Source organism: Salvelinus namaycush, chromosome 23, assembly GCF_016432855.1.
Source record: "Salvelinus namaycush isolate Seneca chromosome 23, SaNama_1.0, whole genome shotgun sequence".
Lineage (NCBI taxonomy): Eukaryota > Metazoa > Chordata > Actinopteri > Salmoniformes > Salmonidae > Salvelinus > Salvelinus namaycush.
Genome location: NC_052329.1, coordinates 29,210,633 through 29,236,118, shown reverse-complemented (window position 1 = coordinate 29,236,118; position 25,486 = coordinate 29,210,633). Strand labels below are relative to the sequence as shown.

The window sequence follows — 25,486 nt, the reverse complement described above, 5'->3', positions numbered from 1 at the left end:
GGATGTGGCCCAGAAGTTAATTGACAGAATGCCAGGGCGAATTGCAGAGGTCTTGAAAAATAAGGGTCAACACTGCAACTATTGACTCTTTGCATCAACTTCATGTAATTGTCAATAAAAGCCTTTGACACTAATGAAATGCTTGTAATTATACTTCAGTATTCCATAGTAACATCTGACAAAAATATCTAAAGACACTGAAGCAGCAGACTTTGTGAAAATGTATATTTGTGTCATTCTCAAAACTTTTGGCCATGACTGTACATACTGCATGTTCTCATGTCTGACCTATTCAGATGGAATAGTTGAATTTGATGTTGCTCCAGCGTTGAAGTAGCGTTGAAGTAGTAGCAGATCCAGCTTGCTGACAGGAGGAACACTGACTGGATTTCCTAGCCAAGCTAAAGACTTATTCCAAATGGGCCTCTTTCCTTATCTGCTAAAGCGTGACTCAAGGGATCAGCTCAGTCACAAGTCTAAACCACAACCAGCCTTGCAGTTACACTACAGTCTGTCTGCTCCACAGGAAAATACTTAATGAGAAGTAAAATACTGTACAACAAGGTCCATCCCTGCTATGGCCAACCTGGGATTTGAACCCACAGACCCAGAAAAGCCAAGGTCTGGGTTGACAGTACTACTCAATAGTCAAACTGGTTACAATTCAAAGATGGCAGTACTTCCACCAACTAATCCACCCACGTTCCATTTAGCCATGACTCATTCCTGGTTATTTCATGTTGTTCTGCACTGTTTACTGAGTCATTCTTCCTCCCACCGCCATTTAAATTCATCGACAGACAAAATGTGACAGCACAACACACACTCGCAGCGAGCTCTCTAAGCATCATTAGCTTTCCTTATCATATTAGCAGAATGTACTTAGCCTGTTTAGCTAACTGAGTGGCAGTGATCAAATGAGTAAATGAAGTGTACAGTTAAGAAAGTCAAAGGAGATTACATCCTAGTAAAATGTTAGGGTAATTGCTTGACATGAGACCGATTTGATAAAGAGTCTGGAGTGAGGATAAATGGCATCTTACAGAAAGTGATTGATGCTCCTCGTTGGTACATTTAGGCACACTAATTTCTAGCCAGCGATTTTAAGGCATTCCCCGAACACCGGGACTATCCCTCACTCTATCAACATCCTCTTTCTTTGAGTAAGTCAGTAGCTTTCCCACAGTGCCACTCTCCCTAACATTTAACGACAAGGCCTATTCTTTGAATCAAAGCATCTCTTCCTCATTCTTGCCTTCTTTCCAATGTGAATCTGTGGTTGTACCAGTCTCTCGCCCTTCTTCCTCCTTTTTTCTGTTCCTCTCTCTCCTGTCCTTGTTTTGCACTTCTGCATCCTTTTCCAAGTGAGAAAAGCTGGTTACAATGACATATTTTCTGATGGCATGGTCAAATTACACTGAGTATACAAAACATTAAGAACACCTTCCTAATATCGAGTTGCACTCCCCATTTTGCCCTCAGAACAGCGTCAATTACTCAGGGCATGGACTCTACAAGGTGTCAAAAGCGTTCCACAGAGATGTTGGCCCATGTTGATTGCAATGCCTCCCGCAGTTGTGTCAAGTTGGCTGGATGTTCTTTGGGTGGTGAACCATTCTTGATACACAAGGAAAACTGTTGAGCGTGAAAAAAACAGCACCGTTGCAGTTCTTGACACAAACCGGTGTGCCTACCACCTACAACCATACCCCGTTCAAAGGCACTTAAATATTTTGTCTTGCCCATTCACCCTCTGAATGGCACACATACACAATCCATGTCTCAAGGTTTAAAAATGATTCTTTAACCTGTCTCCTCCCTTTCATCTTCACTGATTGAAGTGGACTTAGTGACATCAATAAGGGATCATAGCTTTCACCTGGTCAGTCTATGTCCTGGAAAGAGCAAGTGTTCTTAATGTTTTGTACACTCAGTGTATATACACTGACCAGAAAACAACCAACACCCCTGTGGGAAATGCCCATATTGTAGGCATCTTGTCAGGCGTTGGATTGGAACATGTTTTGGTATTGCTTAAAATGTTGCACTGTAGACATGCAACAAGGACAGCCGCCGAGTTACCAAGAACAAATTCAGAGTCTCACTGATACAAAGGCATTCTTCACAACTCATAACCCAGGGGATAAAAGAACATCACACTCTCATTAGTGCAGCGAACACTGGGAAAACAACCACATTGAAGATTGACCTCTTCTTCTTTTCTCTATCTCTCTCTTCCTCTTGCTTTTTTATCATGTACAGTTCCGGGGAGGCAGATGAAAAATCACGGCGGTTTCTGTGGCGCTAGTCACTAGCTCGCGCTAATTAAAACGGCAGCTTCAAACAGCCACATGGAAGTCTAGCCCTCCAGCAGCATCCTGTGCTGGTGTCCATGTCTCAAATGATACCCTATTCCCTATACAGTACACTACTTTTGACCAGGTCCCATAGGGTAAAATAGGATATCATTTGGGATGCAGCCTGTATCACTGACTATGTTTGAGAGGAAACTTGTTGTCCCTGGTCGAACTGGTTTGTATTCAAAACTAATGATGCCTCTATTAATGAGACAACAGCCCCCTTCCCCTGGATGTCTCTCTGAGTGGCAGTAAGGCTGGTCTTACAGCCACATGTCAAATAAAAAACAGAGACAAGTTTCGAGGAAAGATGCAAGTGAAGTATGATCCCGTTTTAGAAGCTGACTAGATGACAAAGATTTCCAAACCTATACATTGTGTTGTGCCCATCATCCATCCCACAATATCTAAATACAAAACAATGCACTACAGGAGAACATGGAAGCACCAAGTCTACACCACCATACAACTAGTAGCTTTTATGATACTGCAGCATGTTTTCTATGATAGCCATAAGACCAGGTTTGTCCAGGTGAGGTTAAATGAACATACGGTCTCTCACTCTCTGTCTCCCCACTTTCTCTCCCTCTCTCAGTCTCCTCCCCTTGGCTGGGCCCCTGTCTGAGAAGACAGAACACACTGGCACAGCAGGATGTTGACTTGGCTTAACTCAGACTTCACAGCCACACAGTAGAAGATGAATGACCCCTGACCTCCAAGAATTTACACCCTCAGGTTGGAGTTTTCACTGTGGCCTGGGTTGTGCTCATTAAAAAGGATAGTTCACTCAAATAACAAAAGTACATACTGGTTTCCTTACAATGGAAATTTAAAATGAGCCCGTCTTATTGGACAAGTCTAGGTTATCCCTCCCTGTTTCAGTCCATTTGGTTCCTAACTAACACGACTCTAGAGTCAAGGCAATCTCTTAGCGACAGACGCAGAGGTCTTGAAGCTGAGTGTGTTTGACGTTGTGTGGATAGGATGCACTATGAAAGGAAGCGTAACAGTTTCATGGTATGTTTCTCTGTGAGAATTTAATCATTCAATTCAAGGTCACCTTAGCATAACATTGTTAATTCAACAGTACAGACTTGGAGAACAGGCCTAATATAAAACTTTTATTCTGGCCTCGCGAGTGGCGCAGAGGTCTAAGGCACTGCAGCACAGTGCTAGAGGCATCACTACAGATCCGGGTTTGATCCCGGATCTGCCGGCCGCGACCTGGAGACCCATGAGGCAGCGCACAATTGGCCCAGCTTTGTCCAGGTTAGGGGAGGGTTTGGCCGGCTGGGATGTCTTTGTCCCATCACGCTCTAGCGACTCCTTGTGGCGGCCGTGTGCATGCACGCTGACTTCAGGTCACCAGCTGTACGGTGTTTCCTCTGACACATTGGTGCGGCTGGCTTCCTGGTTAAGCCAGCAGTGTGTCAAGAAGCAGTTCGGCTTGGCAGGGTTGTGCTTCGGAGGATGCATGGCTCTCGACCTTCGCCTTTCCCGAGTCCGCACGGAAGTTGCAGCGATAGGACAAGACTGTAACTACCAATTGGATATCAAGCACATTAAGCATATTTCACATGCTCTAACCAGCCAAATCTCCAAAGTCTAAAAACAGGTTGAAACCGTAAAAATACACTGTTAATCTGAAAGCCGCCATTGTGAATTGCTCTGCAAATGAACAGCCTATGAACTCAACAAAACACACCAACTTCAGCACATGCAGGAACGCACAGTCCCATGCACACATACACACCAACTCAAGCAGATACAGGCAGACACGCACGTACACACACAACCCATTGTTTCCTACCAATTCCACATCTAATCTGAAACAACAAACAATAATTGCGTTAACAGTTTAAAAACTTGTCTGTGTAGCTCTCTCTTGCTAATGCAGTTATAACCAACGAAACAATGAATACCCGACACAAGCCTTTAACACCATCCAAACACACTGACACATACCAAATCACATTTAAATATAGACAGAGACAGCAGCAACTGTTCCACAATTGCTAATATTAGAGTTGTCCCCTGTTACCTTCATGAGTGCAGTCACATTGGAGAGGAAAGCTGGGTCTTCCTGAGCCAGAGAGAGTAAGTACAGCATGGCTTGGTCCCTGCTCTGTCCCGCTCTGTGTGCTTACGATCCGCTTCCATTGAGGACTTTACGTCGCTCCATTACTGGTCCTAGATCAGTGTAGTATGTACAGTAAGCTGTGGCTGCACTGTGGCTCTATTGCTAGGTTCTGTTCCCAGTGCTGGCTTGTTCAGTTGTGATTCACCTCCTCACGTTTCAACAGAGCTCGGATGGAGATCATTCCTCTCTCCTCAGGCCCAGGGGGAGAGGCTTAGACACTGGGAGGAGGGGTCAGAGCTCACTACATGGGTCTGACTTCCTCAAACGGGATGTGGCTTACATAAACACGCCTATGTTACTGATTAATATTTATATCCTAATAGAATTGATAAAATATTAAGAATCCTACAGCCAAATCAACAGATCAGAAAAACAAGTTGTGGTTTTTAATGAAGTAGGCTATTGGGGGCCTATTTGTTTACAATACTCTAGTCTTGAGACTTGTTTCTGCACACCCTTGGTAGACCATAAAGTAGGAGCTCTACTAAAATACAATAAGGTAAGAATAGTCCCTCTTGTGGAAATACTTTTTTAGAAAAACATTTTTTGTCAAGAAAACATTTCTGAACTATCCCTTGTCCTCTTTTCAGACAGAGGGTTTTTGACCGCTTGCAACTTCTGGAAATGAATCTTCTCCTCCCGGTCGTTACAATTTGCTCGTAAAATGATTTACCTAATTCATGTAAAAATGAAAAACTGCTATTGGGTAAACTTTATCTACTTGAATATAAAGTTGAATCCCCCTTCATCTAAAATGAATGCATTAAGATGGTAATGACGAAAACACATTTCAGATCATGGTTATTGTCCATAATAGTCGGCTACACGATTATATGATAATTGTGACAGCCCTGTGACCTCTATCTCACTGAATGTTCTCTGAATGCAGATAGCCTAACATATTTTTGTTCACCTCACATGCCATCTTAAGCACCCAACCAATGATTGCTTTGAAACAGCATGGTAGCGTGCCGTATTTGGCAAATCGTGACAATGGGGCGGTAGAACTGACACAGAGAACCTAAAATAGACACAGAGCATATTTATTGTTATTCACACAGACTAGACTACAATAGCTTCCCTTCAAATGGAGTATGAATGAGAGATTTGCTACTTACTGTCTACCCACAGATAATCTGGGTCTCTCTTTTCTCAATCAAGCTGTGGGGATCACTATAATCTTCCCTGGCTAGTAAACTCGATACTCACTGTGCTTTAAAACCACACACACAGGCCTCCATGGATGCTTCTAACTCTATACCTAATGATGGAATGTAGTTAGAATAATAAAGTTGTATACTGCTGTAAGAACTACAAAATATACAAGTGTTTAAAATCAACCACAGCTACCTGACTAGGGCTGTGACGGTCACCAAATTTCGTCAGCCGGTGATTGTCAAGCAAATAACTGGTCGGGCTCACGGTAATTGACCGTTAGTTAACAAACACATTTATCATTTCATGGCTTCCACACACAGCCTACAAGCCACTGATGCAGACCTTTGGAACATCTACATTTTAAAAAGTCTAATAAATCCATGTAATATACACCTTCACAATAAATCCATTATTTATTTTAGTCAGGTCTAAAGAAACATGATATGAAGAAAATGGAGTCTATTTCAGAAGAACAAAATAGCATACTCTGAGTTGTCCTGATCTGGCTATGCCATATGGCTGTGGGCTAGTTAATTTAGCAAACAAAATTTGCTTAGAAGTCTGTGGAATTATTTTATAGTATGAAGAATACAATTGAACAAAGCTGAATAAAGTAGAAAGGATATTTTCTCCAAACGATTTGAGGAAGTGCGCACATGCAGCTATTCTGTTTTAACAAAAAAATAGGTACTCCTATATGCTTCATTTTGAGTTTAATACATTGTAAGGCTGCATAATGCAACTCTAATGATGATTTTTTTTTTAAAAGCTGCTTTCAAAGGCATGAGCTCTGCTTTGTTTTTGCGCAGGCTGTACACACTTCGTCAGGCTCTCATTCACAATTTGAGAAACACTTGATAATGCTTCGAATTTCCCGGCGGCATCCCCTTTGTGTGGCCATAATGCACCCTAAAAAAATCCATGCCTTTTGCAGCCCTTCTCCCTGAGTGCTGGCTGCTCTGAAGCACTTCGCACTCAGACCACTCTCCATCACGTGATCTGGTCTTTCTCACAGGCTACAAGTGAAGACAGACAGATATGGGACGCAACATATTGAAGATATTGGAAGACCTGTCCACATTTACTCTGTCAGCCAACAAGATGAGTAGGTTTAACGAACAGCAAAAGCACTAGCCTACGTCAATCTACTATCCTCATAGTACAAAAGTTGTCCTATTATATTCTGTGTGAGAAATAAATATTCCAAACAGTCTGGGACAGTTGTGGGATGCAATAGATCCCAAATTAATACAACCACTAGCATCAAAAAACATTATTTAACGCAATAAGGCTGACACAACAGATCAGAACATTTAACATAAAATGTTGATAAACTATTAGGCTATTTCTTCACATTATAAGAGCAGCAATGCGCACACGGCAGTAGGCTATAAGCGCGAATGTTCCATTAGTGCAAAAACATAATTCTCAAAAGTGACCACAAATATGATTTAGCATTTAATGCTTTTATTATAAAGGTGCATTTTTAGGGTGAAAATTATCTTCCCCAAACTTGAAACTCACGCGCTGCTTATGTATGCCAGATAGGCTCTACACCCTTTGTAACGCGGATTAATGTGCTCAATTTTAAGAAGTTATTTGGCCACTTCAGTTGTGATAAACCTTATCAAATCATATAGGCCTATGGGCTAGGTTACATGACGTGCGCGAATATGATTTTCTTTAAAAAGGCATTATTTCTTACCTTTATCATTCAAAAGTGATACAGCTCAGGAAGGAGACTCATTCTGTCTCCTAGAGATTAACGTACTTTGGATGCGAAAGTGCAAATCAATCCCAGAACAACAGCAAAGGACCTTGTGAAGATGCTGGAGAAAACAGGTACAAAAGTATCTATATCCGCAATAAAACGAGTCCTATATCAACATAACCTGAAAGGCAGCTCAACAAGGAAGAAGCCACTGCTCAAAAACCTCCATAAAAAAGCCAGACTACAGTTTGCAACTGCACATGGGGACAAAGACCGTACTTTCTGGAGAAATGTCCTCTGGTCTGGTGAAACAAAAATAGAACTGTTTGGCCATAATGACCATCGTTATGTTTGGAGGAAAAAGGGGGAGGCTTGCAAGCTGAAGAACACCATGCCAACCGTGAAGCACGGGGGTGGCAGCATCATGTTGTGGGGGTACTTTGCTGCAGGAGGGACTTGTGCACTTCACAAAATAGATGGCATCATGAGGAAGCAAAATTATGTAGATATATTGAAGCAACATCTCAAGACATCAGTCAGGAAGTTAAAGCTTGGTCGCAAATGGGTCTTCCAAATGGACAATGAGCCCAAGCATACTTCCAAAGTTGTGGCAAAATGGCTTTAGGACAACAAAGTCAAGGTATTGGAGTTGCCATCACAAAGCCCTGACCTCAATCCTATAGAAAATGTGTGGGCAGAACTGAAAAAGCGTGTGCGAGCAAGGAGGCCTACAAACCTGATACAGTTACACCAGCTCTGTCAGGAGGAATAGGACAAAATTCACCCAACTTATTGTGGGAAGCTTGTGGAAGGCTACCCGAAACCGTTGACCTAAGTTAAACAATTTAAAGGCAATGCTACCAAAAATGTATGTATGTGTAAAATGAATATATACGTGTGAAATTCGTTTTGATTTAGAATGGACCATTATCATGCACCTGTCTCGAAACAGGTGCAGGGGGAAAAAATACATGTCATCTCTGCACTTAAATGGAGAACGGAGGATGTTTTTCCTGTGGTTCATTTTCATGCCAGCCAGGTAGGCTATACTGCTGTTGTAAAGATAAGCAATGTACTTAATATTAGGAAAGTTGAGAAATAAATATAGTAGACCTAGCCTATAGAAAGATGATGGGATACTCATCTTTTTAATAGAGGCCATCACTCTGTTTTCACGCGCACATTTCATAGCCTATAGAAATGTTGCGCAACATGAGCTCATGGGCTCTCATGAAGTGCTTGAGAAGATTTTCATTTACATTTGCATTGATGTCATGGTGTTTATAGGGACAATAGAGTGCTGAGTTCCAGGCAGTTAGCAAGTTTGGTAGGCTACTAATGACCATCAGCAGCATCAGAGCTTGGAGAAGCCTAATTACCGTGAATAAATGGTCACGTGGAATTTGACTGCCTTCATGACTCGTGACCTCCGGTGTGGCGGTAATACGGTCACCGCAACAGCCCTATGATTGACCACAGATTTTGACCAGTGACTGACCGGGCATTGTTCTAGGTCTAAACCTAAGCCACGTTGTCCGATGACAGGACAGTACAGCCAAGAATATATTTGGTGTGCTGGTTATATTTAGTGTGCTGGGTATATTTGGTGTGCTAATCCATGTGAACACTGACAAAGATGCCAGTCATGCAGAGAAGACCTTTCGCTCTCTTGTGAAGAGCCAAGCTTTTTCTCTGACATTCTCACCGACTCTGAAAAGTCAATCTCTCTTTGCTAGAAATTCTTCACAGACAAAATTGCATGCACAAAGAGACAGGGAAAGAGAAGTGGTGAAAGAGACAGGGAAAGAGAAAGAGAGGGGGCGAAAGAGAGGGGTAGAGAGAAAATAAAAAACAGATACCTTTTTACATAGGTATTCAGACCTGTTGCAATGAGACTCGAAATTTAGCTCATGTGCATCCTGTTTCCACTGATCTAGAACTTGATTGGAGCCCACCTGCAGTAAATGCAATTGATTGGACATGATTTGGAAAGGCACACCATGTCTATGTAAAAGGTTCCACAGTTAACAGTGCATATCAGAGCAAAAACCAAGCCATGAGGTCAAAGGAATTGTCCATAGAGCTCTGAGACAGGATTGTGTCAAGGTACAGATCTGGGGAAGGGTACCAAAAAATGTCTATAGCATTGAAGGTCCCCAAGAACGCAGTGACCCCCATCATTCTTAAAATGGAAGAAGTTTGGAACCACTAAGACCCTTCCTAGAGCTGACCACCTGGCCAAACTGAGCAATCAGGGGAGAAGGGCCTTGGTCAGGGAGGTGACCAAGAACCCGATGGTCACTCTGACAGAGCTCCAGAGTTCCATTGTGGAGATGGGACAACCTTCCAGAAGGAGAACCATCTCTGCAGCACTCCACCAATCAGGCCTTTATGGTAGAGTGGCCAGACGGAAGCCACTCCTAAATTAAAAAGGCACATGACAGCCCACTTGGAATTTGCCAAAAGGCACCTAAAGACTCTCAGACCATGAGAAACAAGATCCTCAGGTCTGATGAAACGAAGATTGAACTCTTTGGCCTGAATGCCAAGCGTCACATCTGGAGGAAACCAGGCACCATCCCTACGGTGAAGCATGATGGTGGTGGCACCATGCTGTGGTGATGTTTTTCAGCGGCAGTGACTGGGAGACTAGTCAGGATCGAGGGAAAGATGAACAGAGCAAAGTACAGAGAGATCCTTGATGAAAACCTGCTACAGAGTACTCAGGACCTCAGACTGGGGCGAAGGTTCACCTTCCAACAGGACAACGACCCAAAGCACACAGCCAAGACAATGCAGGAGTGGCTTCGGGACAAGTCTCTGAATGTCTTTGAGTGGCCCAGCCAGAGCCCGGACTTGAACCCAATTGAACATCTCTGGAGACATGAAAATAGCTGTGCAGCGATGCTCCCCATCCAACCTGACTGAGCTTAAGAGGATCTGCAGAGAAGAATGGGAGAAACTCCCCAAATACAGGTGTACCAAGCTTGTAGCATCATACCCAAGAAGACTCAAGGCTGTAATCGCTGCCAAAGATGATTCAACAAAGTACTGAGTAAAGGGTCTGAATACATATGTAAATGTGATATTTCAATTTGATGAAGATTGATGAAGACAGATTGATGAAGACATTTAAAAATGTTAGTTTTTTTATTGAATAAGGCTGTAACGTAACAAAATGTGGAAAAGTCAAGGGTTCTGAATACTTTTCAAATGCACTGCATGTCCCTCGAGCTAGAGAGAACAATAATAACCTAAATTGTATCCATGCTAATTCTGAGACGCTCAGCTGACAAATATGGGTATTTTTGTTTAGCTAAGTTTAAAAATGTTTCTGTGAGCATGACAAAACTTGTCAGCATTATAAAGGTAATGGAATATGTGATTTCATCATCCTTGGACCTCTCATTACAACAATGAGATCATCTTCAGTAGACTGGCGTTTTCACAACACTGTCTGACAGTCAGAGCAGCCAGCCAGTGACTAACGCCATATGCCAATTGTCTTTGCAAAGGCAGTGTTTCACTAAGCAACCATGTGTCAAAGGCAGCTCAGACGTGAGAAATAATATCCTTAACTGTCTGGACTCCTATATGATATAGAGCTCACCTCTGATTGGCTGGCAAAAATAACATCTTAGATACCGTTTCACTGGTTTATGTGGCACATTATACTTGGATGAAAGAGAATGAAGGCGCTGTGTAAACATTGTAAACAGACGGTACGAATGATGTCGTCCCTGGTGAACACTTACGTTTTCTCGGTCCACAGATCACACAAATGTCTTTCCAGAACACTCAAATAATTGAGTATGCTTGGTACAGTAAACAAGTCTTATGTATAAACCGTGCTGATAGTTTCAGGATGCCAGAGAGAGCCTGTGCTGCCTCCCTCTGTAGGGATAGATAGCTGTACCCAGCATACCTCCTTGCTTCGGGCATGACACTGATCCCCAGGGTCTGACTGACTGCATCCGAAAATAACTTGGCGACAAAGTGTAGTTAGTTACCCCTGGCCTGGCTTGGCCTGCAGCATGTTGCTGGGAGACTGACAGACTTCTTTCAGACAGACAGACAGACAGACAGACAGACACAGACAGACAGACAGACAGGGTCCTTGGGTAGAGAAAGTGTGGCTCTTTTGGGGTAAATATAGCCTCAATGATTGGACTGTACACCTCCCCCCACCCCATATCCCTCCCACTTCCCCTGGCAGCTCCAGTGAGAGACACTGAGGACCTGTGTCACGCTTGGCTCGCTGCGCTGCCTCTCCCCATCTTGCAGGAGTCTATGGCTTTCCACTTACAAGGACCATATGTCATGCTTAGCTCTGCACAGTTCTTTCTGTGTCTAGTTGCTGGATCTTAAAGACCCGGACAGAACAGAATCTTTGGGTCGATTAAAATGGATACAGAAATAGCTCATGGTAATAATGGTTACGGGATCCAAATCCTTCATTCAGTGCTGCATGAGCTGAGCACACCTGGGTTCACAGTGAACACATATAACACCCCTCTCGATCCCTCCTAACAAAGAAAATACTATCATACCAGTGGCAAAGCTCATATGCCAGGGGCTTAATCTGGTTATACATGGGATAGCTAGCTCACTAAGCTAAAGCCTAGGCATTTGCTCAGGGAGCTAATATAAGCCTTCTGGCTTCAGACAAGGTTACTAATAACGCAGGCATTACGTAATTTGCCAAACCACCCATCTTACATTTTGAAAGTCAGAACGGCAGTTGACAAAGAAAACGTAAATCCCTACAATCTGTCCCCCTTAGCACCTTTCTCCATAAACCACATGCCTTATCCGCGTGGCTTATGTACATTCCCCGAGATTCCTTCTGCTATTTACATTCTGTCCTATGTCAATATTTCCCAGTCTAACGGCAAAGGTCGTTATGGTTCGCTGTAATAACCATCCTTTCAATTTCAACCCCATCCATACAGAGAGAATCACAAATACAATTTAACTGATAAGGTTGGGGGACCTTTTTGTCCTTAACAATCCTGGCAATTGCTTTTCTCGTTGAATTGGAACAGACATTTCTCTTACATTTAGGGCAGCAGCCTACTCCAACACATGGGGGTGACGGAGGAGACAAAGACAGATTGTGTCCATTCTGGGATTGCCAGACATGGTTTTACTGCTGTGTAATGGAAGTAATGCTCCTGTTGGTAACCAGAGCGTAGCCCAGTGTACACAGAGTTGCAAGTCATTCCTCCTCTGCCCAAAAGAACTGCCCTCATTTTGGCAGCAGCACCCTACTCATAGAAATAGAATGTACCCATGACTAACTTCATATTGCCAATGTCTGAGGGGGGTTTCCCATTCTAGTCATTCTATTGCTATGGTGTACCTACAAGGAGGCAGACGAGTATTCATCACACAGATATAAAAGGAAATTGTCTCAGGCGCTTCATCAGGGACACAGACGGATCCAAGATGTCTACCGCTCCCTCCCCTCTTCAGTGCAAAAAAGGACAACAAACAATGGGGTTGCCATGGAAAAACCTGGACGTTTAGTCACCGCACGTTGGCAGATTAGAAGGTTTCAGTCGGGATTCAGAGTTTTTTACAATCCCTACTCCTCACAAATATGGACTTCACTGTGCTCTCCACTCCCATCCTCTTAGGTTAAACAAATGGTTAACTGGTCATGTGGAGGAACACTTGAGTGGAGGCAGACTAAACATGGTGGTTAAAAAAAGGCTATAAGCCAAACTACAGCTCAGCACATCCAGTAGCTTCATCATAAACATGTTGTGTATGACGGTATAATTCTGATTTAATTCTTATGTAAAAACCATGAGGGGGCCCATCTAAGAACGTTTTGATTTCATTGTTGTTTTTATTGGATAAATAGTGGAGAGAGAGAGACAAGCAGGGAGAGAGATTTTTCTGTCAGCATAGTGTCAGGAGCTGGATGGATTTGGGAATATTCCCAGGCGGCTGAGTTATCCCCTAGGCCACTGGTCACCAACCTTTTCTGAGTCAAAATGCAAGCCAAGATCCACCGCTCAGATTTTGCTGATGTCTGTTCCAAAAACGTAAGCCTATACAACATGAACCTATTAAAAACAGTACTGTAGCAATGAGACACAGCGGAGCGGCAGAGCAGCCGACTGAGGGCTCGCCTCAACGTCCCTCCGCTCTCCCTTTCCTCCGCTGACACTGACCAAAAAGATACACTGCCTTTCAGCTGAGGGCGAAACTTGAGTCGCACCGCATTATTTCATGCACAAATTCATGTTGTAACTCCTATGAACAGAGAGAGTGAAATATTCCTCAATATTAAAAAAGACACAAGACCCCAATAATAACGAGACACTTACCTACTCATTCACTACAGCTGCAGTGCTGGTTGTAGCACAAGTGGAAGTAGGAAGAACGTGCATTTTATGGCTTATAAAAGTGTTGAATAGAGTGTTGACAGTGCTGAGTAAGAACTTACACTAGAACTCACTAATAAAAACAGCCGCTCTTTGCTCTATTCGTTGACAGTCTCTCTCTAGTCATGGTTTTAGAAGTTTTCAAATCTCACAGTATCAACTTTGCTGTAACTTTCTTTAACTTAACGTGTGCTACGTTACTGCAGGCAATCTGAGCCATCCGATTGGCCAGCGGTAGGCCTATAGTGCACTTGATTTGCTCTCCGGGCCCGCAGGGAAGGCAGAGTTTGTACCTTCAGACACATGAAATGGTTAAAAATGGGAACACTTTGCCTACCCGGCACGAAGGGTAGCTAAAAAATAGGAATAATAAAATGTAAATAGGAACGCAAAGCTTTATAGTTTTTGTTTTTTCACAGAAATGTTTGGCGATCGACTGGCCGATCTCCAAGGCATGCCTAGTCGATCGCCAAACATTTCTGTGAAAAAAAACAACGATAAAGCCTTGCGTTCCTATTTTTGGTGACCACCGCCCTAGACCATCTTGATGACCAGTAGAAAAATGAATGGTCATTTAATTGATAGTATTACTTGGATAAATATTGTTCAACTAATCCAATAACTTCTAGGTTGCTATTAACCTGCATCACGTAGGTCAATGATGATTGGTGTGAACAACTAGCCTAGCTCACAGCTAACAGTTGATCCAGCTAAGAGCAGGCCGCTCTACTTACCAGTCTCTCCATCTCCTGCTCCCTGAGCCTCTCCTCTCTCTGGCGCCGGTGGTACTCCAACAGCTCGTCCTCGTTGTCGCTGATCTCAGAGATGCTGTTTTTGCGCTCCCGCATGCCCGGGTGGGGGCCCCTCTGATCCCGGGGGCCCCCAGACATCTTCCTATGGCCCCTGGGGCTGGCGAGAGGCGAGGAGCCAGGCAGAGAGCCCAGGCTGTAAGCAGGGGAGAGGGCGTTCCCAAAGCTGGCCTTCCTCCCCCCTCCCCCACTCTCCATCATCATCAACCCTGATGTGGGGGAGGGGCTGCGGGCTCGGACCACACTGCTGCCAAACTGGTCCTCCGCGGGGGACCCGGCCTTGCGTAGGAGCCTGGGGCTCTCCGGGACTCCCAACTTCCCCAATGATGATGATGATGGGCTCTCAGGCGTTCTCAACGTGGGGATACTCCCAGGGAGAGCCCCCGGGAGAACAGGCACCCCTCTGCGAGCCGTGGAGGGGCTGAGAGGTGGGAGCTCCTTCATGCTGCTGCCACCGCTGCTGAGCTCAAGGTTCCTGCGAGACAGTCGAGGGCTCTCTGGGGGCTGCAGCGTGCGGGGGTGGGGGAAGGGGTGGTGCTGCTGGAGTGGAGAGCCCCCCTGGATGATGTGGACGATGGGGTCCAGGGGAGGCTGAAAGGCCCTGCTGGGCTGGGATAGCAGCTGTCTGGAGGGGCTGGAAGTGAGGGAGTGGTCCGCTTGCTCTCTGAAGGGGCTGGCCGGGCGCTCCTGGAGGATGGTGCCCGCTTTCGTCCTGGGACTGGATGAGGAGGAGGACGTGGAGGTGTAGGGGAACTTGGCCGTGAGTCTGGGGCTACTTGGCACTGCGTTCCTGCCCATGCCCATGTACCCGGCATCGGCTGAGGCAACAGATAGGTGGGTCAGTCTAGGGCTCTCTGAACCCACCCCCCCTGGGCTGTCCAGGCTCTGGCCTCTGCGGGCTGGCTTGGGGCTCTGGGGGGCTTCCAGGATACCTTTCCTCTGGTGCCTAGGGCTCTCAGAAACCCTCTGCCCCCCACCGCCAGGGCTGTAGTTGGTCAGTATGGTCCTTGGCTGGGGGATGGGTGGTGTAGTTGTGTAGTTGTAGCTGGATGAGCGGACCGGCACGGGGGGCAGGGATGGGTCCTGGGGGTCCAGGCAGCCGCTGGGAGAAGGGCTGGTGTAGCTGCCTGCGCTGCTGGCCGCCGAGGGAGAGGACAGGGGGGAGAAGGGTGGGGAGGTGTTCTCATAGCTGGAGCCCACCGACATGGCTCCTGGGCTGGTGGGAGGGGAGAGGAGGTATCGGCCTCCTCCGTTGACCATGGGGGACAGCGGGGAGTGGGGGATGGGGTGGTCTGAAGAGGAAGGCTGGGGATCATCCATGACTAGGGAGTCCATGATGTCCTGGAGGTCCTTTTCGATGGAGCTGACGATGGCACTATGCTCGGAGCGGGAGTCTCTCTCCCCGGGGGCTGGGTGGCGCGACTGGGACGCTCCTGACTGATGGTTCCCATTGACCAGGCTCACTGTATCTGTAGGGAATACATAACTAATATCAGTCTCAGGTATACAGTACACATACATGTAAAGGGTGGTCAGAGTAAATATTATGATCACTCACTAAGCTATACTATGAGTAAAGACTATGATCACTGCAATATATACGGTATATATATATATATATTATACAGTATAGATACCAGATAGAAACAGACATAGGCTCTAAGAGCTGAATAGATAATGAGATGATGTTGAGAGAAATGAATGGACCATAAAGTTCATAAATGGACTGTATCTTACGGTTGCATCACCTCTCATTAATATAAAGTGTCTTGTTACTTTTATGATTTAACCAGAGCCCTTAGCACAAGTACCTACAATTGGCACTTATGTTTTATAGGTTGGCTACACTTCAATCCATCAATTATCTTAGAGCGCTTCTAAATTTAAACCCACCTGCTGCCCAACTTGATTTACCCAATCCACAATTTGCATGAAGAAATGCTACTGAGAAAAAGGAGGGATAAAAGAGGCAGAGAAAGAGTGAGAGAAACACAGAGAGAAAGATTAACAGAGAGACAGACAGAGAGAGGTAGACAGAGAGAGAGAGACAGACAGACAGACAGACAGACAGACAGACAGACAGACAGACAGACAGACAGACAGACAGACAGACAGACAGACAGACAGACAGACAGACAGACAGACAGACAGACAGACAGACAGACAGACAGACAGACAGACAGAGGCAGAGAAAGAGAGACAGACAGAGAGAGAGAGACAGAGAGAGAGAGACAGAGAGAGAGAGAGAGAGACAGACAGACAGACAGACAGACAAAAAGACAGACAGAGAGAGATAGACAGAGAGAGAGAGACAGAGAGAGACAGAGAGAGACAGAGAGAGAGAGACAGAGAGAGACAGAGAGAGAGACAGAGAGAGAGAGACAGAGAGAGAGAGACAGAGAGACAGACAGACAGAGAGACAGACAGACAGAGACAGACAGAGACACCTGCAAAAGACAGGCTTTGGATAGATAAAGATTGAGGAGAAAATGTGCCAGTATAACCCACTTAGTGTGTGGCTGGAGAGCAGCGCAGGCCAGGGCACAGTGATAATTCAATCGAAATCTCAGGCAACTCGCTGCCTCCCCATAATGTCAATGTGGTAGATTAGGGAGAACAAGGGGACATCCAGGTGTAACCTATGGTATTAATATGATATGCTAATAGGCTCTAATAGGAATAAGCAATGTCATCATTGGTATGATGGCAGGCAGCCTAGCGGTTAGAGTGTTGGGCCAGTAACCGAAAGGTTGCTGGTTCAAATCCCCAAGACACTTAACCTTAATTTTCTCCAGGGGCGTTGTACTACTGTGTCTGACCTTGGAAAACAACACATTCCACTGCACCTATCTGATGTACGTGAAAATAACGCTGCTGGTTTATATCAAGAATGGTTCGACATCCAGCCAACTTGACACAACTGTGGGAAGCATTGGCCTTGCCTTACCTCCCTAATCTTACTACATTTGCACACAATGTATATAGATTTTTATATTGTGTTATTGACTGTACGTTTGTTTATCCCATGTGTAACTTTGTGTTGTTTGTGTCGCACTGCTTTGCTTTATCTTGACCAGGTCGCAGTTGTAAACGAGAACTTGTTCTCAACTGGCCTACCTGGTTAAATAAAGGTTAAATAAAAAAATACAAATTGGAGTCAACATGGGCTAGCATCCCTGTGGAACGCTTTCAACACCTTGTAGAGTCCATTTCCTGACAAATTGAGGCTGTTCAGAGGGCAAAAGGATGGGAGGGTGCAGCTCAATATTAAGAAGGTGTTTTTAAATGTTTGGTATACTCAGTATGTATGTGTATGTAAATATAGATATATATATATTTATCAATTCATCCAGTTGGGTTTACATTCAGACATGACATGGATATGGTGGGAACATGTGAGCGAGTATGATGTCATTCATGTTTGTTGGAATTTAAGTAGCACAGAGTTTGTGTTTTTGTCCTCATGTTGAAGGTTGACCATTAAGTCACAGACAATGTCATGTCTAGTTTAATGGATCCATGTCTGCAGACTGTTCAGTTGTCTATTGTCCTCATGTTGAAGGTTGACCATTAAGTCACAGACAATGTCATGTCTAGTTTAGTGGATCCATGTCTGCAGACTGTTCAGTTGTCTATTGTCCTCATGTTGAAGGTTGGCCATTAAGTCACAGACAATGTCATGTCTAGTTTAGTGGATCCATGTCTGCAGACTGTTCAGTTGTCTATTGACTTTTGTCTAGGGCTATTTTCTATTGTCTAAAAATAGAAATATTGTAAAGAAAAGACATCACAATCAAAAATACCTTGCCGTAAGATGTCATAGTGCTACAATGTCACTGTACAGTACATTACAAATTAGTGAGATCATGCATCTTTGGCAACTATTGTATTTGGAAATATGTACTGTGTGCATGTGAATATGTATGTGAACACATTTATGTGACATGTCTATATCATGCACATGCCAAAAGTGAAAGCCATTCTAAATCCAGCTCTGTTTTAATCCCCTTCAAATAGGCTACTTTCAGTCCAGGATAAACAAGCTACTGTGTATCACTGCATTAAATAACCATCTTAATTAAATAGCCCATGTGATTTTGCGTTCTATTCATAAAGATGATCTCATCGCCCTGGATGATGAAGTGGCTTTACAAATAATGCATAACCACTATTTGTTCAGCAAAGAGCTGGGAGTAGCCTATCAGCCTGGTCTTTCTACAATGACTCAACCAGAGTTCTTCATCTGCTAAGCAGAAAACTATCCAAGCATCATGACGTTTGAGTGACAGCACGACCACCATATGGCCCCAATACATGTTGGTGTATATTACAATTATATGGATATTTTCGGTTATTTGGTTATTCATTTTCCCCGTTATTTTCTCAGCAGGCCACATGGTCGTAGGACGTCGCCAGCATTTCGTTTGTCAAACGTCTCAGAATATGAATAGACCCACAATGTCTAAAACGTAGATAATGACCGTGAAAATACATTATTCTCTGTCCCTGGACGGACCCTATAATGTACAACACCAAAGCGCCAATAATAATAATTATCAGTACTGACATTAATGGGTAAGCTTGCGACTAAGTCGTTAATAATGACTTATAGCACAGCTAAAATCCAAACGCTGGAGCCCGGCATTCCTACCTCAATAAAGCTGCCTTTACTGAAGCCTGTTGTAGCCTACCCGGGTCTCCGCACCCGGGAAGGTTGAGAGAGCCTCTGCCGAAGTGATATTCCAGCCGGGTTTCGTGTGCCAGGCGCCGCTATCCTGCTTGCTCGCTGCCCCTCCCTTCCCTGTCCACGGTGCTGATGTGACCGCCTGCTAGATTTACGGGGGCGGCACCTATGTCGTCTGTTTTTCTTCTTAAAGGGGCAGTGCAGTCAAAAACGTGATTTTACTGTGCTTTATATATAATATATTTCCACACTATGAGGTTGGAATATTACTGTGAAATAGTGTAAATTATGATAATACATTTTGAGAGTAAGATTCGTTTGAAAAGACTGCCTGGAATGTGTTTAGCTTAGTTGGAGTTTTGGCCTGCCTGGCGGAATCACCAGGAGGTAAAAGTAAATAGACCAATAATAAAGAGAATTTCAAACCTCTTCCAATAACAGCTAGTTTCTATGTTACATATCCCTCCCATTAGACTCCTCCAATTAGGTCCCTGACTCAAACCACTCCCAGACTGGTTGAATTTGTGCTTGAGAAATGTATTTTTGCTATTTTAATTAAAGACAATCACAGTAGCTAGGTTTCCATCCAATTAGCGACAGATTTTCATGCAAATATCCTAGAATCTGCATTTTAAAAAATTCACATTTTCACACCAGTGCTGTTTCCACCAGACTTGTTGCGGATAAAAATCAGTGTGTGATGCCCTAGTGTACACAACGTTCATTGTTTTGCTTAAGTTTTCATGTACCAAATAAAAATAATGTGTTTCCATTTCAACCCTACCTATAGTTTTGTCACAAAAACTGTTACGTTAAATAGCAAATGTGCCTACCTGGGTCTGGGCACCTGCGCTCTAGCCGACAGCTCGCAAATACAGTGCAGGTAGGCTGTGCGGGTACAGTAGGCTAGACTACATGATGAGATTATTTTGGATAAGAAGGAGAATATTTGTATTTGTCAAATGGCAGTCACCCTCGATATTCATTGGAAAGAAGCATCAAGCTCATCACCGTGTACTTTCACAAAACCCTGTGAAGTGCCTCGTAACTTATTTAATCTGTAGCCTAATAAACTGCATTGCTTCCCGAGTTGTAATGGGAGGCCCACACACCATATCATCGCACGACTCCAACACCATCATCAAGTCTGCTGACGACGCGGCAGTGGTAGGCCTGATCACCAGCAACGATGAGACAGCCTACAGGTAGGAGGTCAGTGACCTGGCAGTGTGGGGCCCCAACAACAACCTCTCCCTCAATGTCAGTAAGACCAAGGAGCTGATCACGGATGACAGCAAACGGAGAAGGGAGTATGTCCCCATCCACATCGACGGGGCTGCACTGGAGGAGGTCCAAATCAAACGTGCACAGTTGTCAAGAAGGCGCGACAGCGCCTCTTACCCCTCAGGAGGTTGAAAAGGGTTGGAATGGGCCCTCATAAAGTTCTACATTGAGAGCATCTTCACTGGCTGCATCACTGCTTGGTATGGCAATAGCACCGCCCTCGATCACATGGTGCTACAGGGGGTGGTGCGGACAGCCCAGTACATCACAGGGGCCAAGATCCCTGTCATCCAGGACCTCTATATCAAGTGTGAAAGGAGGACTCCAGCCACCCAAGCCATAGACTGTTCACTCTGCTTCCACACAGCAAGCTGTACCAAGTCTGACACCAACAGGCTCCTGAACAGCTTCAATTCCACATGTCATAAGACTGCTAAATAGCAAACTAAATAGCTAACAAAATGGCTACACAGACTATATGAGTTGACCTTTTGTATTTGATTCTTACTTTTGCACTGTCTCTATGCATATTCACAGAGCCCTACACACTACGCTCACTGATACTCCGACACACATACAAACATTCACTCCATCATTTGCTCTAACACACACACACACACACACACCCACACCCACCCCCCCCCCCCCCCCCCCCCACACACACACACACCATATATGCTGCTGCTACTCTGTTTATCATATACAGTGCCTTGCAAAAGTATTCACCCCCTTGGCGTTTTTCCTATTTTGTTGCATTACAACCTGTAATTTAAATTGATTTTATTTGGATTTCATGTAATGGACATACACAAAATAGTCCAAACAGTCCAAGTAACATGTTTAAAAAAATTCAACAAAAGAAAAACGTAAATGTGGTGCGTGCATATCTATTCACTACCCTTTGCTATGAAGCCCCTAAATAAAATCTGGTGCAACCAATTACCTTTAGAAGTCACATAATTAGTTAAATAAAGTCCACCTGTGTGCAATCTAAGTGTCACATGATCTGTCACATGATCTCAGTATATATACACCTGTCCTGAAAGGCCCCAGAGTCTGCAACACCACTAAGCAAGGGGAAACGCCAAGCAAGCGGTACCATGAAGACCAAGGAGCTCTCCAAACAGGTCAGGGACAAAGTTGTGGAGAAGGACAGATCGGGGTTGGGTTATAAAAAAATATCCGAAACTTTGAACATCCCACGGAGCACCATTAAATCCATTATTAAAAAATGGAAAGAATAGGGAACCACAACAGAGGGCCAACCCACCAAAACTCACGGACTAGGCAAGGAGGGCATTAATCAGAGAACCAACAAAGATACCAAAGATAACCCTGAAGGAGCTGCAAGCTCCACAGCGGAGATTGGAGTATCTGTCCATAGGACCACTTTAAGCAGTACACGCCACAGAGCTGGGCTTTACGGAAGAGTGGCCAGAAAAAAGCCATTGCTTAAAGAAAAAAGTAAGCAGCATAAAATGTAGAATACAGTTTTGTAGTGAATTGCCATGAACAAAAAAAATACAGAACAGTCTCAACAGCCAATTATTGCAGAATATCCAAGGATATGCAGTAACAACAACCACCAGTATTTTATTTCTCAAATCATAGCACCATTTTCTCACACAACTCTTTTCAATCCAATTACATTAGATGATTTTTCCCTCTGGGATACTGTGTGGTGGCATGGTGGTGGAAGCATCATGCTATGGGGCTGTTTTTCATTGGCAGGGACTGGGGAAACTGGTCAGAATTGAAGGAATGATGGTTGGCGCTAAATACAGGGAAATTCTTGAAGGAAACCTGTTTCAGTCTTCCAGAGATTTGAGATTGAGACGGAGGTTCACCTTCCAGCAGGACAATGACCCTAAGCATACTGCTAAAGCAACACTCGAGTGGTTTAGGGGAAAACATTTAAATGTCTTGGAATGGCCTAGTCAAAGCCCAGACCTCAATCTAATTGAGAATCTGTGGTATGGCTTAAAGATTGCTGTACACCAGCGGAACCCATCTAACTTGAAGGAGCTGGAGCCGTTTTGCCTTGAAGAATGGGCAAAAATCCCAGTGGCTAGAAGTGCCAAGCTTATAGAATCATACCCCGAGAGACTTGCAGCTGTAATTGCTAATTGAATTATTAATAACTTTTCATGTTCAAAACTGTGCACTCTCCTCAAACAATAGAATGGTATTCTTTCACAGTAATACAGCTGAAGTCGGAAGTTTACATACACTTAGGTTGGAGTCATTAAAACTTTTTTCAACTACTCCACAAATTTCTTGTTAACTTCTGATGGCTGCAGGGGCAATATTGAGTAGCTTGGATGAAAGGTGCACAGAGGTGCCCATAGTAAACTGCCTGCTCCTCAGTCCCAGTTGCTAATATATGCATATTATTATTAGTATTGGATAGAAAACACTCTGACGTTTCTAAAACTGTTTGAATGATGTCTGTGAGTATAACAGAACTCATATGGCAGGCAAAAACCTGAGAAAAAATCCAAACAGGAAGTGGGAATTCTGAGGTTGGTATATTTTCAACACAGCCCCTATTGAACAAACAGTGGGATATGGATGAGTTTGCACTTCCTACGGCTTCCACTAGATGTCAACAGTCTGTAGAACCTTGTCTGATGCCTCTACTGTGAAGTGGGGCCGAAGGAGACAGGAAATAGTCAGGTCTACCATGACCTGGCCATGCTCTGACCATGCGCGTTCACATGAGAGGGAGCTCTGTTCCATTGCATATCTGAAGTCAATGTAATTCTCCGGTTGGAACGTTACTGAAGAATTATGTTAAAAACATTCTAAAGATTGATTCAATACATCGTTTGACATGTTTCTACTGACAGTTACGGAACTTTTTGACATTTCGTCTGCTTTTAGTGAACGCGCTTCCTGACTTTGGATTTGTTTACCAAACACACTAACAAAAATAGCTATTTGGACATAAATGATGGACATTACCGAACAAAACGAAAATGTCTTGTGGAAGTGGGAGTCCTGGGAGTGCATTCCTACGAAGAAAGCAAAGGTAACTTTGGTGAAGATTTATAATGCTTTTTATGAGTTTTGTTGACTGCACAGTTTGGCGGGTAACTGTATGGCTTCCTTTTGTGGCTGAACGCTGTTCTCAGATTATTGAATATTGTGCTTTTGCCGTAAAGCTTTTGGAAATCTGACACAGCGGTTGCATTAAGAACAAGTGTATCTTTAATTATATGTAAAACATGTATCTTTCAAAGTTTATGATGAGTATTTATGTTATTTGACATGGCTCTCTGCAATTTCTCCGGATATTTTGGAGGCATTTCTGAACATGGCGCCAATGTAAACTGAGGTTTTTGGATATAAATATGAGCTTTATCGAACAAAACATATTTGTACTGTGTAACATGAAGTCCCATGAGTGTCATCTGATGAAGATCATCAAAGGTTAGTGATTAATTTTATCTCTATTTCTGATTTTTGTGACTCCTGTCTTTGGCTGGAAAAATTACAGTGTTTTTCTGTGATTTTGCGGTGACCTAACATAATCATTTGTGGTGCTTTCGCTGTAAAGCCTATTTGAAATCGGACACTTTGGTGGGATTAACAACAAGATTACCTTTAAAATGGTATAAGATACATGTATGTTTGAGGAATTGTAATTATGAGATTTCTGTTGTTTGAATTTGGCGCCCTGCAATTTCACTGGCTGTTGTCATATCATCCCGTTAACAGGATTGCAGCCATAAGAAGTTTTAACAAACTATAGTTTTGGCAAGTCGGTTAGGACATCTACTTCATGCATGACACAAGACATTTTTCCAAAAATTGTTTACAGACAGATTATTTCACTTATAATTCACTGTTTCACAAATCCAGTGGGTCAGAAGTTTACATACACTAAGTTAACTGTGCCTTTAAAAAACTTTGAAAATTCCAGAAAACAATGTCATGGCTTTAGAAGCTTCTGATAGGCTAATTGACATAATTTGAGTCAATTGGAGGTGTACCGGTGGATGTATTTCAAGGCCTACCTTCAAACTCAGTGCCTCTTTGCTCGACATGATGGGAAAATCAAAAGAAATCAGCCAAGACCGCAGAAGAAAAATTGTAGACCTCCACAAGTCTGGTTCATCCTTGGGAGCAATTTCCAAACGCCTGAAGGCACCACGCTCATCTGTACAAACAATAGTACGCAAGTATAAACACCATGGGAACACGCAGCGATCATACCGCTCAGGAAGGAGATGCGTTCTGTCTCCTAGAGATTAACGTACTTTGGTGCGAAAAGTGCAAATCAATACCAGAAGAACAGCAAAGGATAGTGTGAAGATGCTGGAGGAAACAGGTATAAAAGTATCTATATCCACAGTAAAACAAGTCCTATATCGACATAATCTAAAAGGCCTCTCAGCAAGGAAGAAGCCACTGCTCCAAAACCACCATAAAAAAGCCAGACTATGGTTTGCAACTGCATATGGGGACAAATATCGTACTTTCTGTAGAAATGTCCTCTGGTCTGATGAAACAAAAATAGAACTGTTTGGCCATAATGACCATCGTTAGGTTTGGAGGAATAAGGGGGAGGCTTGCAAGCCGAAGAACACCATCCCAACCCTGAAGCACGGGGGTGGCAGCATCATGTTGTGGGGGTGCTTTGCTGCAGGAGGGACTGGTGCACTTCACAAAATAGATGGCATCATGAGAAACGGAAAATTATGTGGATATATTGAAGCAACATCTCAAGGCATCAGTCAGGAAGTTAAAGCTTGGTCGCAAATGGGTCTTCCAAATGGACAATGACATACTTCCAAAGTTGTGGCAAAATGGCTTAAAGACAACCAAGTCAAGGTATCGGAGTGCCATCACAAAGCCCTGACCTCAATCCCATAGAAGATTTGTGGCAGAACTGAAAAAGCGTGTGTGAGCAAGGAAGCCTACAAACCTGACAGTTACACCAGCT

At 43.8% G+C, this 25,486-nt stretch overlaps 1 protein-coding gene across 1 annotated transcript in view; it reads right to left on the bottom strand.

Annotated features, from left to right (window-relative positions):
• Positions 1-25,486, bottom strand: part of LOC120018622 (pleckstrin homology-like domain family B member 1) — a 69,937-nt gene that overhangs the window by 31,241 nt on the left and 13,210 nt on the right. Inside the window, exon 5 of the mRNA XM_038961827.1 lies at positions 14,496-16,056. Coding sequence (XP_038817755.1) covers positions 14,496-16,056 — 1,561 coding nt within the window. The remainder of the gene's footprint in view (positions 1-14,495; positions 16,057-25,486) is intronic.